Source organism: Anser cygnoides, chromosome 2 (genome assembly GCF_040182565.1).
Source record: "Anser cygnoides isolate HZ-2024a breed goose chromosome 2, Taihu_goose_T2T_genome, whole genome shotgun sequence".
Lineage (NCBI taxonomy): Eukaryota > Metazoa > Chordata > Aves > Anseriformes > Anatidae > Anser > Anser cygnoides.
In genome coordinates this window covers 124,625,499-124,642,219 of record NC_089874.1, presented here as the reverse complement: position 1 = coordinate 124,642,219, position 16,721 = coordinate 124,625,499, and the positions used below count along the sequence as shown (strand labels likewise).

At 40.6% G+C, this 16,721-nt stretch overlaps 1 protein-coding gene and 1 long non-coding RNA gene across 2 annotated transcripts in view; one reads left to right on the top strand and one right to left on the bottom strand.

Annotated features, from left to right (window-relative positions):
* Positions 1-1,365: 1,365 nt before the first annotated feature.
* On the bottom strand, positions 1,366-8,273 carry LOC136790190 (uncharacterized). The gene is made up of 3 exons (XR_010829697.1): positions 8,134-8,273; positions 3,259-3,323; positions 1,366-2,241 (listed from the first exon to the last, which is right to left on the bottom strand). It is a non-coding gene; the product is annotated as an uncharacterized lncRNA (long non-coding RNA).
* Positions 7,927-16,721, top strand: part of CA8 (carbonic anhydrase 8) — a 51,237-nt gene continuing 42,442 nt past the window's right edge. Inside the window, exons 1-3 of the mRNA XM_048054498.2 lie at positions 7,927-8,100; positions 8,254-8,445; positions 12,441-12,565. Coding sequence (XP_047910455.1) covers positions 8,022-8,100; positions 8,254-8,445; positions 12,441-12,565 — 396 coding nt within the window. The 5' untranslated portion in view covers positions 7,927-8,021. The remainder of the gene's footprint in view (positions 8,101-8,253; positions 8,446-12,440; positions 12,566-16,721) is intronic.

Genomic DNA, 16,721 nt, shown 5'->3' with positions numbered 1-16,721 from the left:
GAGAGGCAAGCCTATTTGCTTTGCTGATGCAGATATAACAAAGTACACTGTGCTGTGAACTAACTCCCTTCCTGTGGAAAAAATATTAGGAAGCAGCTGAGGAGATATTTAAGAGTCCTGTGTTTCAGTGTAAAACAGAAAATGCCTGTTTTCGGATTCTTAAACAAGAGGGAGGAGACTGAAAAATGAAATCTTAGAAGAAAATATCAAAAAAGCTTCTGACAAATTCCAAATTCTTTAGTGAAGAAGCCTCCTCTGATGCCTTTTTTTTTTTTAATATAAAACTACTGCATATTGATGTATTGTGGGACATTGATAAAATAGTGCAGCCATTGGATGACTTACTACATGGAAATCTGGTGAGATTTGGGCAAAGATTTATTATATTCAGTCTGTGAGGAGAATTGATTTGGTTGGAGTTTTTCACTGGTTTGGAAACTAGCAGTATCTTTATACTTCTGAATGTGAACTTTTCTGGAACTTTTCTGTTTATATATGAGATCTCTCTTTTCCTTTTCCTTTTTTCTTTCTTTCTTCTTTTTTTTTTTTTTTTTTTTTTTTTTTTTTTTTTTTTTTTTTTTTTTTAATGTGGTTTGGGACAATAAGATAACCCCCTTTATCATATTATCACCCTGAAAGAATACTAGTTCAAGAAATCAGTGTACAGGATACCTGATGTTCCTACCCCAACCATTTTAATTTAATTTTATTAATTTTATTGATATGGGACTGCAGCCACAGAAATTTGATGGAGAGGAATATAATTAATGCTAGTGACAATAGCTTTGCAGAAAGTACATTTTGTCAAATGAACATATATGATGATATAATGAGATTACGGATTTTTATGAGGCATAATGTTTGGTACTGTACAAGATTTTGATTAAAAATAAATGAACACTAGTACTGATTGAAATGAATGGCGTTTTATGTTAACTAAATGGAAAATGATAACACAAGCTGTGTTCACATTCTGTACACTGGCTTCTGAATACACTGACTTGAAAAGAGGACTTAATGTTTATACTAAACAGAGGCAGAACAAGAGCTCCAATGTCTGATTCAAAAGGAAAAAAAAATTAATGTGACTGGTCACTGTGCACATAAAAAAGAAATAAATGAGAACATGAGGTAAAAACAAGAGCGACACAGAGGGATTCTGGTGTCTGTATTCTTAATGCAGAAAACAGGAAAATGTGCAGGAAAAAAAAGCTTAGAAAAAAGATATCTTGGTCTTATTCTTCCAGTAAGTGTTAGTGAGCTCCTCTTGTTTAGACCACAAAGAGGTGACCAAGTGGGTGTGTACATCATGGAGAAAACACAAAGCAATAAAGGCTCTTTATCAAGGCAAACAAGCATAACATGAACCAGTGGCTGGATGTTAAAGCCAGATAAATTCAACTTAGAACTGGGTACCCACGAGTTAACGATGAAAGGGATTAACCGCTGGAACAAACTGTCAAAGGAAAGTAATGAATTCTTCATTTCTTGAGGTCTTGAGGTCGTGCATTTCTGGAAAATGTGCTTTAGCAAAACACAAGTTATTATTTATTTATAACCAAATAATTAACACGGTACATGAGTAACTGTGAAATGCAATAGCCTGTGATATAGGAAGCCAGATTACACTCCCAATGTATGATTTCATAGCTTTACCAGAACTGGGCACGTGAGCACTTTGCCAGTTACAGATGTTTACACATTGATAAGCAAAAGTCAGTAGAATGAATGAAGAACTGACTCTCCTTTTGCCATCATTTTACAGAATCAAATACGTTGTTATTCTCTTGATCCTGTTCCACTTGATCCTGTTCAGCGCTTCCATGTGTTCATGTACTTCCCAGATGAAAAGCCAACACTTTTAAGCCAACATCTGCCTCTGCTCCTCCAGTGAAAAAACTGCTCAGGCTCATTATTTAGCTCATTTTCTCCTTTTATTTTTAAGAGTAGAACAGTATTACATCTTTCCCTGATTCATATTCAGTGCTTCTTTTTTAAACATTTAATTTGCAGGTAGCAGATTTAACATCTACCAGTTTCACTGACAAAGTGCCACTCCATTTCAATAGGCATTAGATGAAACTCATAATCCTTTAGGAATCTCATGTAATGTTAAAGATCTGAAATGACTACAGTTAGGTAAATAAATATTCAGCATCTTCTTATTGCAGATTTTCCCCCTGAGCATTCAATCATCTTCCTTGAATTTCGCCTGGGTATATCTTTAGTTCTGCTTCCTTCCTAAAGAAATAAAGAATTATTTACATAGGAGTTTTGCCATGTCAGGGCCCTTAATTATGATTTCTTTTACTGTGTTTCAGAGAAATCCTATTTCATCCTTTATCTCTCCTTTCCTCAACCTACCAGGGGAAAAAAAAAATCTCGCTTCCCTTCTACTCTTCTATTGTCTGAAGGACTAGACTTTATTTTTGTACTTATTTTACTTCACCAGCAATTCCTGTTATCTTCTCCAAATTCTTTACATTTTTTTTTCTCAGAGCTAGATCCTGTTAGGGAAATGAAAAGTTCCAAGAGACTACACTAGGTTATTCTCTATTTATTTATTTTTTTAGTATGCGCTTTAATTGCACAGTATTTCTTGTTATTTCTTCCCTTCCCTTTAACTGAGGTATTTTTAAGTCCTTAGAAGTGCATTCTTATTCCTTGGATTTTCCTTAAGGAACTGGAGACTATCCTGTTGTAGATTCATTGCCTTCTAGATGTATGTGTGTGCTCTCATTGGCAGCCACAATAGCCTTGTTTTACACATTTGAATACTGGGACAATATACGCCAATTATGCCCATTAGTTTAGAAATATGAGCTTCTTCACATATTCCTTTCACCTCTTGTTTACTCCTACAGATGCAATTTTGTGCTTAGGGATTTTATACCTGTGCTGTAGTGCATATTTGTGTACACACTTTCAGCTCAATTTGTTGGTATTTTAATTCCAAAGAAGCCATGTATACTGTAAAGTTAAATGTGTGAAGTGTGTGCAGGACCAGCCTGCTATCCTATTAGCTGGTAAAGTCAAGAAGCACAAATTTATGCCTACAGACATAAAATATACATGGCCACTGAAACCACAGTTGGTGTGGATTTAAAGGGAAGCTGGAGTCCAGCTGCTATATTTTGCAATGTTTGCAGAACAGCATTTGCCAATGTAAACCTGACTTGCAAACACATGGAGTCTTTCACCGTAAATTGTTTCTCTTTGCTCTAAATGGGCTCTTTATTGAAAATGGTCTCTCTTTACCTTGTCATCTTGGACTATTTATACCGCTTGGCCATCCTTTTCCTTTCTGTCACACATTGCTTTAGCTGCAGAAAAAAAAATGATAGGCGAATAATATTATCCCCGAAAAGCTGAAATATTCTTCCTTGCAGCTGCCTTTCAAAATATGCAAAGCAATTTTCAATTTTATTATATGGAAGCTTGTACTTTAATGGACAAACGTATGAACTTCCTGCTTACACTTCTACGTATGGAAAAGCGGCGAACTTATTTGAGAGAGTAACCTGGCAAGAATAAAGGCAGAAACAGTATCATGTGAGTGATGATTTTTGGCCAACCTCATAGTCAAGCACAGGAAGCAAAATAGGAAGCCTTATTTACTGAAAAAGCTAGATACTCCCGGTCCTTTAGTTGCTTATGTTTCTATATGGATATTGCCTTTTCTTTCAGGATACCTTGGCAAGAACTGAGAGATGGCTTAGAGAAATGTAAACTCTACTCTAAATTTCCCCAAATGGAATACTCTAATGTCCCATAGAAGAATTCTATTACTATACTAAGTCCCACATGCCCTCAAATATTCTTCACAGGCAGCAAGGTAATAAAGAAAAAGAAGTGACTAATGAAGGAAATATGGTTCTCTTACAATCTGAATTTCATAACCTCTAATCATAGAAAAAACTGTCAGTTCTGTGGCCTGCAGAGAATCCCTGCAGGTAGGCCTGTTCAGTTCAAAATAACTTATATGGAATTCTGTTTTTATTTTTCCTACAGATTTCTTAATAATCTGCACAGTTCTGTGCATTGAACTCCCCCAGTCAGCATGTGGAAAGCAGTCATTTTACAAAGTTGTTGAAATTTAACTTCTTTAAAAAACATTTTTGTTTTTCGTCATTTTTGTCATCAATGACCGTTTCTGGATACAAATTTGGAACATGTTTCAAAGTGCCATTTTACAAAAGGGAATGTCAGAGACTCAGCCACTACTGTCTTCTGAGTTCAAAGAGAAACTGTTAAACCTTGGATCCCTCTGCCTCAGTTCCCCTCTCCTACCCCCATTACCATCAAAGGGTCAGACCATTAATCCCGGTTAACCAAGAAGTCAGCATGCTCCACAAGATCAGCGGATGACCTGGGATGTGGGGAGATGTTCCCTACTGCTTCTGCTGCTGAGTTGCTGTGTCACTCATGAAGTCCACTTTGACCGTGCTTTTCCTGATCTTTACCCATCAGTTTGGTATTAGCTTGAGGGCCATAATTATGCCTATCTATTTTACAGTATGCCAAGCCAATGTAGCAAACGTTAGTCTGATGAATAACACCATAAGCAATGCATTTTTACAGAACAAATACTGTGTTTGTACGTATCATATATTTATCATGTTTTTATAGTAAAGTCAACTACTGGGATCTTATGCACAAAAAAATTTTAGATGTCTAGTGATAATAAAGTTTCTAAAGATCAATATAAAGTCAGTTTAACAGATGTATGGAACAGGCTGCTGATGTAAACCATATGATTGCCATGCAGAGAGAACTTAATTAAAGAGGAAAGATCTCTAAGTGGAAGTGGATGCCTTGGGACAAGTACATCAGGTAACATAACACTGCAAGGTGAGTTTTTCTAGATGATTGCACAGTATATCAACATTTGGCAAAAGGCAGTGCCTAGGGCATCATCAGTATACTATACATACGTACAAAAATGGACTAACAAAGAGTGCAATGATTTCAAGAGTGCCCGAAGGACACCAAATCCCATTGATCTAGAGCAAGACTTAGATCATGCCACTATCTTCATCTAATTCTGTGATTCAGTTCCTTTACTTGGAGCTGGGTCCATAAGCAAATTATTTGGCTTGTGCAGAGATTGCTCAGATGGATTCAGGTTGGAGCTAAATGTGAGATCTCTGTCCCACACTCCATTCCATTTTAGAGCCATTACCTTGAACTCTTTTGTTACTCACACACTTTACCGAGTCATAGGAATCTTCAGAAGAATCTAATCTGGTGATTAGATCATCCTATGCCAGACAGCAACTAAGGAAGAAATGATATTTTCACAGAGAACAACTGTGGAGACATGTGGGAATAAATACATGCCATCTCTTTGCTAAGGCTTTACCTGCTATGCCTAATTTTGCAGAAAGACATGGAAATAATGGAAAGGTTAAAAGGAAGGGCAAATAATATAAGTAGCTTAGTTCTTAACTTCAGTTATGAATGGAAGCCATGAAAAATCTGAAAAGCCATGAAAAGTATTTATTACAAAACAGGAAATCACAGGTCTGATTATGGTGCCACTCATGAGTGTGAAATTCTAGAACAGACGTCCCACAGGAAAGCTACTGCAGGAAAGGATTTAATACAGGGCATGAATGAAGCACTGTGCCTCAAGGAGCAATGGAATGAACCCAGCCTCCTAAGCCTGTTTTTTCTTCAAAATGAGAGACTCTGCTTGAAGAGGAAAAAGAATTTCCAGTCAGATGGACCAGAATCAATGATGATTCTGTGGCTCAGCAACGATTCAAAGGGACTGATGTTAATAGGAATAACTAACGTGTGTTTAAGAAGCAATTATGGGACAAAATTTATCAAACAATAAAGCCAATTTTGGTATATGCATATGCAATATACTATTATCATGTGACTAAAATTCATGCTAGAAAACCCACATGTTCTTTTTCTACTGATGTCAGGTATTCATTACAAGAGAAAAAATGTATGTGTATTTATATGTACATATATATGTATATATATATATAGAGAGATTTTCCCACAAGGAGCCGCACCACCATTGTAGTTTTTTGGGGTAGAATATATTTTTTTCAGTCTTCGGTAGTGAAGAATAACAAGTAACTGTGATCCTGCAGAAAGAAACTTGTATTTCCATTCTGATCTTAAAGCAACAAAACAAAAAGCAAAAGAAAACCCAATACATGCTACTTTTTTGTCCTATTTTCTTTTTGCCTTGCACACAGCTCATGAACCAGTACTCTCTTGCTTCATTAATGAATTTCTAGCTTACTTCTTCCTCTCCTTCCATCTCAATTTAACACCTGTGATAATTTCTGCTCTCATGTCAGCCTGCACAGGAATCATAAATGCTACTGCTGAGCTGGGGAACACTGAGGTCGACACCTAGATCAAAGCCTGTGGATCAACAGCGCAGGATCAGGATATTATCTTCTCAGGGAGGTCTGGATGCTATGGTACCTACTAGTACTATAGTCTGGATGTTACCATCATAGCAACTTTATTTCTCTTGCCTTTCTGGGACTGGGACTGTCAGTGCTGTTTCTTTCCCCTTCCTGTCACTGATACAAGTTTTTGGGTCACTGCCATACGGTAGTGCCTGACTACAGAGGTCCCTTTCAACCTTTTTTTCCCTTGATAAAATAAATGTTCTCCAGGTCCATGCATGGCTGTTGGCATAGGAGATGAGAGACTCCTCTGATGCCCTTGAACTGGGGCACCCTCTCATACCCCAGTACACTGTATACTCTGCAGGAAGGGTTGAAGCCACACTCCTGGATGTGGTCTAAATGGAGTCACTGCAGAATATGGAGGCCTCAACCCTGCTTCAGAATGTATAAGACAGAGCTGGGCTCCCTTACGTTTTCAGTGGCTCTCTTATCCTCAACAAGTGCTTCCATCCCCTCTCAGGAGGGGGGCACAGTGCTGCAGGATGAGGAACCACACCATCACAAAACGTTTGGGGTTGGAAGGGACCTCTGGAGGCCGTCTGGTCCAACCCTTGCTCAAGAAGGGCCACCCAGAGCGGGTTGCCAATGACCATGCCCAGGCAGCTTCTGATCTCCGAGGGAGACTCCTCAACCTCTCTGGGCAACCTGTGCTTAGTCGCAGTACAACAGAGAAGTGCTTCCTGATGCTTATATGGAGCCTCCTGAGTGCCAGTTTGTGCCCATGGCCTCATGTCCTGGTGCTGGGCACCACTGAACAGAGCCTGGCTCTGTCCCCTTTGCACCCTCCCGTCAGGTGTTTATAGACGTTGGTGAGATCCCCCTCCAAGCTTTCTCCTCAGCCTGAGCAGTCCCATCTCTCTCGTCCTCTTCCCACAGGAGAGGTGCCCCAGTCCCTTCATCAACCTGTCGGCCCTTCACTGGACTCTCTCCAGTACACCCAGGCTTTCCTTTTACTGGGGATAAGTGAGGTGGACCCAGGGCTCCCGGTGTGGCCTCAGAGCTGAAGGGAAGGACCACGGGGGAGCCGTTCCCCCGGGTGCAGCCAGGCATACCGCCAGCAGCAAGGCCACACCGCTGACGTTCCCCGGCACCCTCAGGACCTTTCCTCCAAGAGCCCCCAGCACCTGGGGCTGTCCCCCTGCAGGCGCAGCAGGACTTTGCCCTTCCCCTGCCGAACGCGCTCTGCCCGGGTGCCCTTGGCACAGGCGGGGGTGCAGCCCGAGCGGGGAGCCGACGGCGAGGCGGGGCAGGGGGAAGCCGGGGCAGGGCAGGGGGAAGCCGGGGCGAGCAGCGTCCCCCGGGGCCGCCTTCACACCCTCCGCCGGGGGCGGGCCGCCGCGGGGCGGTCGTACGCGCTCGGCCCACCCGCGGCATGAGGCAGCGCTCGCTGCCCGCGCCCCGCACCGCCGGCTGCCACCGTTCCTCCGCCCCCAGCCCCTGCCCCTGTCCCCGCCACACGGCCGCAGCCGCCCGCCGGGGCGGAGGCAGGGACGGGGAGCCGCTGTCGCAGCGCCGTGAGGCGGCCTCGCCCCTCGCGCAGCCCCCGCCGTGCCCCTCCGGGAGGAGCCGGGGCCGCCCATGGCTGACAGGAGCCTGCTCGGGGGCGCCGAGCCCTGCCCGCGCCGGGAGGAGGCTCCCGAGTGGGGCTACGAGGAAGGTGAGGGGCCGGGCGGCTCCGGAGGGGACAAACTTTGGGTGGCGGGGGGCTCCGGTGGCGGTCTGTCTGTCTGTCCGTCCGTCCGTCCGTCCGGGGGAGCCGTGCCGCGCGTTGGCTCCGGTCGCGACATAACGGCTTCTCCCGGCGCTGCAGGGGTGGAGTGGGGGCTGCTCTTCCCCGAGGCGAACGGCGAGTACCAGTCGCCCATCAACCTCAACTCCAGAGAAGCCAAGTACGACCCCTCGCTCCTCGACGTGCGCCTGTCGCCCAACTACGTTGTCTGTCGCGACTGTGAGGTGATCAACGACGGGCACTCCATTCAGATCGCCCTCAAGTCCAAGTCAGGTATGGCGAGACACCGCATACGCTTTTCCAGTGGCCTCCACTGATTGCTAAAAGCTCATATATTGCCTTAAAAGTGTGTCCAGGAGCGTAGGAAGGGGAGCTGCTGCCAGCCCCAGCTGCCGTGCTGTTTCTGCACGGGCTGTGGCTGGTAGGAGCCGTGCTGTTGACTTAAGTTGGAGCAGGAGCTGGCTTTGCAGCGGGAGCTGGGAGTTTCGACGCCAAACTGGATGGATGGTCAGTGAGATTGCTTCAGAGCGAGTTCGGGGTTCCCCGCCGTGCTGGTGTCATCTGCTTCTGTGGCATTAACAGCTGGCTGTTGTCAGAAGCAGTGCAGGCTGCTGCAGAGACAGTGTGATGCCAAACTGCTTTGTACAGCTGGCAAAATTCGTCCGTGGTCCAGAGACCGTGTAAGTTAAGGTAAACTTTTTCCATTCATTTGAGTAGGCTGTCAGCACTAACTGCACAACTGGACCACTTAAGAAAGATGCTCCAGTTATACGTACTTAAAATATTGATAAAGAGCAGGTAACATTGCAGGTAGCAATCATTTCTTAAAGTGTTTTTTTTTTTTTTTTGGGGTTCATTCAACAAACAAGAACTAGAAGCCAGTTTCAAGTTAAGCGAAATTGTGTTATCTCACCCAGACCTATCATGTGGATAAACTATTCTGTACAAAGGAGGCAACTGTCAAGAAAGTTGGCAGAAAAAAATCCTTTGTGCTTCCCAACACTGTGGTAGTGCTTACCATGTGTTTTGAAGAGTATCCAAGTTAGTCTAACGAATCTTAGCTAGCAACAGTCTTTTGGGGGCATTTAAACAGCTGAAGATTGTCAAACCATGAGACAGTCCAACTTTTGTTTCCTTCTGAGATCCCAATAGTCCCGTAAGCTGCAGCTGTGCAGGGAGTGAGGGAATCAGTTCAGTTTTACACTACTTTTTTTTTTTAAACACAAGGGTTTGTTTTATTTAATAATGTTGTTTTCCTTTATAATTTCCCTTCCATGATAAGTTCCATGTTTTATTGCAAAACAGAACATTTCTTTCCACAGATTTTTGCATATTTCCAATAGAACAGAAGTTTTGTACTTCCAGACAGTTTTACTGCCCTCATCAGAAGCAGAGCTCTTTTCTCAGGGAGTATGGTTCTCCCTGCAAGATCAGGAAGGTTATTGATTCTCCTGCAGAGTGGGTAAGAGTGACCACAAACTACATCTCGCTACTTGTATGCCAAAATGCAACCCATTAAAACCTACCTTTCCCAAGGGCAGGTTGTAACTTGGTAACAATGATTAATAAGATGGGACCAACACACTTATGTGCATGTGCAAAACCATTAGAGATTTAGGAAAAGAAAAATACTGCTTTTAAAACTTGAATGCAGTGTGATGTCAGGCAGATGAGCGTTGAAGTGTAAGGAGTAACGTGAAACAGAATAAAAGTTTATGACCGAGGTATAGGATTAGGATTTAGGAGATCTTGGTTTCTATTTCTATCTTGGCTTCTATTTAGATTTCATATTACATAGTTTTCCATTTGTAAGCTGGGGATATTTTTTCCACTTTTGGGAGGGAGAGGACAGCATTTGCTATCTCTACGATGAGAAGAAGAGTTAATAAGCTCTGTTTGACCTACTACTTTGGCCAATTTTCAGGGATTGCGGAAACTCCTGCAGCTTCTCTTCCTCACAAGGGATCTCTGATGACAAGTCCATTTAGCCAGATAATTTTAATGGGAACTGTTGAATACTAAGTGCTTTTGAAACTTTGTCCAGTTAATGTGGAAGAGAGTCACATCTTCTGTAATGTTGACAGTCAAAGAAAAACTTCTTTATGGAAAAAAATTAAACCGATTAAGTACATATTAAAAGTCAATTTGTCATTCCTGGAGATTGATTTTATCCTTTAATTCAGGACACAGTCCATCTGGAATTCCCCAGTCTTTCTTATTACTTAATTGTAAACATTTTTACAGGCTGCTTCCAATTTGATCATCATACATGTGTTATACATTAAGTGGAAGAAGCATGACCAACTGTATAATGGAACTGTATATTGAAAAGTGCTGTGGAGGATATCCTACTAACAGAGAGACTTCTCTTAAGCTCTTGGTAGATTGCATAGCAGATGGTGGTTTTGGAGTTGTTTTCTAGTAAGGATCAAAAGTTGTTGAAAAGCAAAATTAAACATGTTGCATCTATTGACAAGGATCAAAAGTTGATGAAAGGCAAAGGAAGATAAACGTGCTTCATGCATTGAAATTTTTTTATCGTGGGATCAATGTATAAATTAGGTTAAAAAATAAACTCTTTGAAGCTCCTGCAGATACAAAACTGCATCATATAGAGAACATTCTTTTCTAGTTACACTTTCTGTAGGAGCAATATTTTAAACCAGAGAAATGCTCTGCTTTTCCAAAAAGTAGACCTAATTAAGTTTCGAGTTGCCTTTTATTCTTCCAGGTTTCTCTAAGGACGTTAATTGGTTGTTTTCCCAAATGTTCACCAGATTTGTAGATCTTCCCTATAGATATAGGTATGGGTTCAATATGGATAAAGAAAGTTTAAGAAGCAAATTTGGATCCATAACTACATTAAGGACATTTCATTATAGAAATGCTAATGGCTACTAGATTAGTTGAATTAGTAATGATTATGAAGAATCATTAAAGGAGGATTAATCAGAACATTTTACTTTTTTCTCCAATGCAACTGATTATGAAAACCATAGCTGATCATTTTTCTTTCTTTTTTTTTGATAGTTCCGTATTTTTTGTTTTTGTGTTTGTATGGTTGCAATATGATACAATTGCTAAATAGCTTTAATATAACTGAGGCTACTTAGTTTGTGCATCAAGATAACTTTATGTTATGGAAAGGTCATTCCCTAAAGCTGTATGTTATGCAATTAAATAGTCATTACCAATTATCAGAGACTGTTAAAGATTCAAAGTCAATGAAATGTAAGCTAGAGTATAATGGATTATGAGAAAGACTGTGAATGTCCTTAAGTAAAATTCAGCCCTATGTAGAAGCCAGTACTCAATGATTTCAGCAGAAAGTTACTTACAACATGTGTAGATATTTGGGCTGAAGCAGATTAACAAATCCCTGGTTTCCATTGGTTAATTTAAAAGTAGATCGGATGTTAAAAAGGTCCAAACAAAATTGCTTTCTTAAACTACTTATTCGTATGGTGAAGGGCTCCATTAATGCAAAAGAATCAAGGTATTATATAAAGTGGTTGCTCTGAGTTGCAATTATGGATAGATGTTCTTAAGAAATTCTGAATGTTTTAAAAAACTTCCCTAGGAAAAAAGTCATGGCTGCCCACGAGCTGTTTTAAAGTAAATAAGCTCCTGTGTCTAGGTTTGATTATATTTGGATATGGGGGCATTCTGTATCTCAGAAGCCTGACAGGTGGTATATGTCTTAACACCTTTATCTTGGAAGGTATTGGCAATCAAAAGTTTTCTATCAGTTTCTGTGACACATAGCAAATACAGGTGATGAAAATTAAGCATTTGGACTAGCTGGAGGTAGTGACCAGTTCAATTCAGAACCCCCACCATCTGTTTAGAGCACATGCCTGCTGTCTCGATAACAGCAATAAACATATTCACTCTTCTGATAAAGGTATAATGTTTTTATTTAGTGTTATGAACCAGCTGTTCTGCCTCATAAAACTGAGACTGCAGCTTGACAGTGTTTTCACTGTTGTTTGTAGCTGCCTGGATTCGCATTCTGTGCCTGCACAGAAGTTCAAAAGTAAAGATCATAGAATCATTAAGGTTGGAAAAGACCTTCAAGGTCATCTGGTCCAACCATCACCCTACCACCACTATCACTCACAATGCCACATCTGTCAACTTTACTTTTCTCTCTCATGCAGTTGATAATAAAGAAGCCTGCAACCATCTCCTCATTGTATTTGGAGAATATATTCAGTGGCTTGTCTGCTTGGAAAACCAAGTTTGTTACCATTTGTGTTCTTTCCCAGTGTTAATAGGTGGGCCGTTACCTCGAGGACATGAGTTTGAACTACACGATGTTCGATTTCACTGGGGGAGAGAAAACCAGCGTGGTTCTGAGCACACAGTTAATTTTAAAGCCTTTCCCATGGAGGTAAGAGTGACACTGCATTGTTTTAACACTCCTTAAATGCAAAAGATTTACATTCACAGCCTGAATTTGTGATAATTCAAAAGAGATTTTCTTTTAGCTCAGCATTTTATTGCTTTACATTTCAAAAAGCTATCTTCCTGAGGTGTGCAGTAGTGCAGGTAAACTAGGATATGCATCTGGGATAGAATGCCTCCAGCACTTATTCCATTGTGTGATTAATTGGTCATAAAGTTAACTTGCAGAATAATTAACTTCTGTCTTAATAATATTAGTGTTCTAACAAGATCTGCTGTTTCAACACTTCCTGTGTCACCTTGGCTAATAGCTGTAAATGGGGACTGATAGCTGTAGATGGCCACTGGAAATGTTGCCATGGTGAACAGTAATGATTTAGGAACATTTGGAGGAAGTGTATAGTAATTTGTTCACGAACTAGCTTTACATACCTGAAAACTGAAGGTTATGCCATAGTCTTAGGCATTCCCTGTAATATCTTAATCACAAACTTCTGAAACACAAGCAAAGTGATAACGGAGTCTGAAAAAATTTAGTTGTTCATGGGGTGTCAGTTTGGGCTCCTAGGCAGCCCAACTACTGGGGCCAATGTCTGCTGCCCTCCAGCAGCCATCCATCAGACTGCTTCACTTTTGACTGTCCCATTGCTTACAATTCCACGAACATCTTGGAGTATCTCCTAGACCGCTGGTTACAACACCAGCTTTAACAGATATCGACCATGACGTTTGGTGACTTCACCTTTGCATCTTTTATTTCATTTGCTGTACACTGTGTCAATTTTAAAGAATTATTTTTTTTCAGAGTTCTTTGAGTTATTTGTACCTTATATATCTATCGTAATCCCATAGGAGCCTGAAACAATATTTCCTTTTTTTCCTGTGTTGTTCAGAGTTAAGAAATTTATTGCAGTGTTATTTGTGAGTGCCAGGCTATTGGAATAGAGCTGCTTTATGGAAGAGGTTATAAAAAGTATTAGAGTACCTACGGCAGAGCTAAGTGTAAAAAGCATGTTGGCTTACACCATCAATCTAATTTTTAGGGTTGTTCAGAGGCTTTCTTTAAGAGTTGTGGGTCAGATTCTGGTCCTGATTGCTATTTTGCACTGGTCCATCACAAAAGCCCAGGTATAAAGTCACTCGTACGGGCTTTGCAGGTTGATTTCAGGCAGATTACGGGCAATTCAGGAGAATTAATTGAACAGCAAAGATTCATCAACCAAAAGGAAAGCAGAGAAGTCATCTCTACATCCTGGTTACCTGGCGTAATATATACAATAAAGTTTGTATGGGCAACAAGACCTTCAGGCTACTGCAGTGTTCCCATGAGGCAGGAAGTAGCTTGTTCATTATGAAACAGCTGTGCCCTGTGCTGGTCCTCAGGACTGATTCAGCATGTGGTGGTCAAGAAATGCTGCTATGAATTATGTCAAGAACTGTACTTGGACAGGCCTTCCGTCTCCTTCTCTATAAAGGATGACTCTGCAAACAGCCTTGGTGGTATATAGGAACAGATTAATAATATCTGCAGAAACTGCAGCATCTCAGTCCCATGGAAAATATACTTGACCCAGAGATGCGAACTAACAATCTGTCATAAAGGGGTTTCTTCATCTACTCAAAAAGCAGCATGGCAGCTGCACAAACAGAATTCTGGCAGTATTGAAGAACATAGTCTGGAGGTGAGCAAGCTGGTGTTATCCTGTCTCTTGCATCTAAACAACTTCCACCTAGGCTCTGATCCTCAAGAAAGAATTAAAATTGCAAGAAGTTTGTCGTAGAAAAAATGGACTTATAATACATTTTAAATATAGTGTGAATGTTTAACTTTGCAAACATCCTTATGCGTATTAATTCTTCTGGCAGAAAATAACTGCATAGCTGCTACCGTCATATCCAGTGGCACACACAGGTATATTGTTTGAGCCAGTTCATCATCTTCTGTCCTATGCTGTAAAAAGCACAGTGTGGTCTTGTTGACAGATGAGTTGCACTTCCTTTTGCTTTGTCCATGAAGAGCTGCTGTATTAAATCCAGCTGAAATTGTCCAAATCAAATATTAGGCCTGAGCAATAATAAAACAGGCGCTTATGACCCCTAATGAAGTAGTGCATCTGAGACTCCAGAATGGGTTATCTTCTCTTTGTGTTCCAACCGTTGCCCCACCTAGTTGCTTTTGTGGAGATCAATCATTTTTGTCAGAAGACCAGGAAATCTATTTCTTAAGTTTTAATGTTAGCATTAGTTTATGCGGTTGTTGGAAATCAGCATATTCTAAACACATATTGGACTTGATTTTCACTAGGCTTGTTAGTTAGCGAACATAAATGGTGATAGGTGCTTACTTTGGATGTATACAAACACTCTGGGGGAGTTTATTCTTCCTATTCTAAATGCAAAATAATCTGGTAGTTGTTTGTGCACAAATGCATGGCTATAAATATATTGAGCACCAAGCACGTAAGTTTGGATCTTTTGCCAGTGGAACAAATCTAGCAGGTCATTTTTCCTAACAAACTAGAATTGAATTTACAAAGCAAATGATAAGGATTTTAAACCATCCTCCCTTTGTGGGAGGAAGACAAGCCAAGTAGATGAGCAGTAATATGAAAACCTAAGTGCTTGGTTTAAGTGAGTACATTAACACAAGAAACTAGGTCCAATTTAAATACACCATTACACTATTATAAAACCGGAGCAGTTCTACAGAAATCAGTGTAGCAACTTTCAGTTTAAAGAGATCTATCTGAGGTAACTGTCTAGGACTGTTTATTGACTGGAGCAGCAGTCTGGTTTTTAGGACTGAAGATTGTAAGGCTTTATTTTATTATTTTATTACTTTATTATTTATTGGGCTGGATAGTTGTGGAACAGCTTCAGATTATTAGTGTAATGATCTTTGTAAAGGATGCTGTTAAAAGAGTATTATTTTTCGAAGTCTGGAAGAAAACTCTTCAGTTACTTCCTTAGTCTCTTCACCTTTGATACCACAGCAGCTCTTATGGAAATTAAGCAATATCCTATATTAGTTAGGTAATATCCTGTGTCTCTTAGTGCAACAATCTATCATTTCTTACCAGACAGCTGGGACCTTTGCACGTGGTTAGGATATATAGGTTCCTGGTGAAATAGGTTTGGCTACTAAACTTATGTAACCTCTCAAACAGCTTCTTGAAATAATTCACACTGTAGAAAAATGTTGTTTATGTGACTTGGAAGCTGAGTTCATCGTTATGAAAGTAATGATGTTATTATTGTCTGAAGTTCAGCAAAGATACGTTTTCCACCTTTGTTGACTGAAGAAATCAGAATGTTGACAATAATACACAAGTGTTATCACTTTCACTGAAACATCTGTGCTTGCGATCAGTGAGGAAAGCAGGACAAAAGAATAAATAGTTGTCAAAAGTAAATGCTGTAACATGTCTTTTTTAAACAAAGGAAAAGCAGAGTGCTATATGTATTGATACAATGCTCCTCTCTTTGTTTCTTGAAAACAAGAACACAAAGGCTGTTCTTAACCTTTTGGACAAAAATTGGAAGGAGACATTGTGCAACCTTCTCCAGAAATCATTCTCACCAAGTACTTTTACTGCACATAAACAGTGTTATTTGCCCTTTGGCCACCGGTTAAGTTTTTAATAATGGTCTTAACACTGAGAGACTGTTTCTTGCTGGCAAATGGAACAAGGTACCAAAGGTTAAATTGTGCTTTGCAGTACACATTTCCATGAAGCAGTAAAACCCACACTTGTACCCTCATGTGAGTTACCTGAACCTTATTTATGTATAAGAAAGAGAGGAACTATTCCACGTCTTTATTTCCTTCAGGCCAAGAGTATGGATTAGAGAAGGAGGAGGAACAAATGAACTAATGAAGCTCTGACTCCCTCCCTCACCTTTGCTGTACAGAAGGGAGGTAGAGAGAGACAAGAATAGCAAATTACTACTCATCCTAGTCATCAATACATATATCCTTCTTATTAACAAGGTTAGTATAGGGGCATCTATGGAGTCCCACTCTGTCTGATCTCTTTAGAGACATAGCATACTCTAGTGCCAGATCTAATCAATTTACAGTCCAAAAAAGACAGAAAAGGCAGCAGGAGAAAGAGAACCATCAGATGGCATCAGTGCTGTTT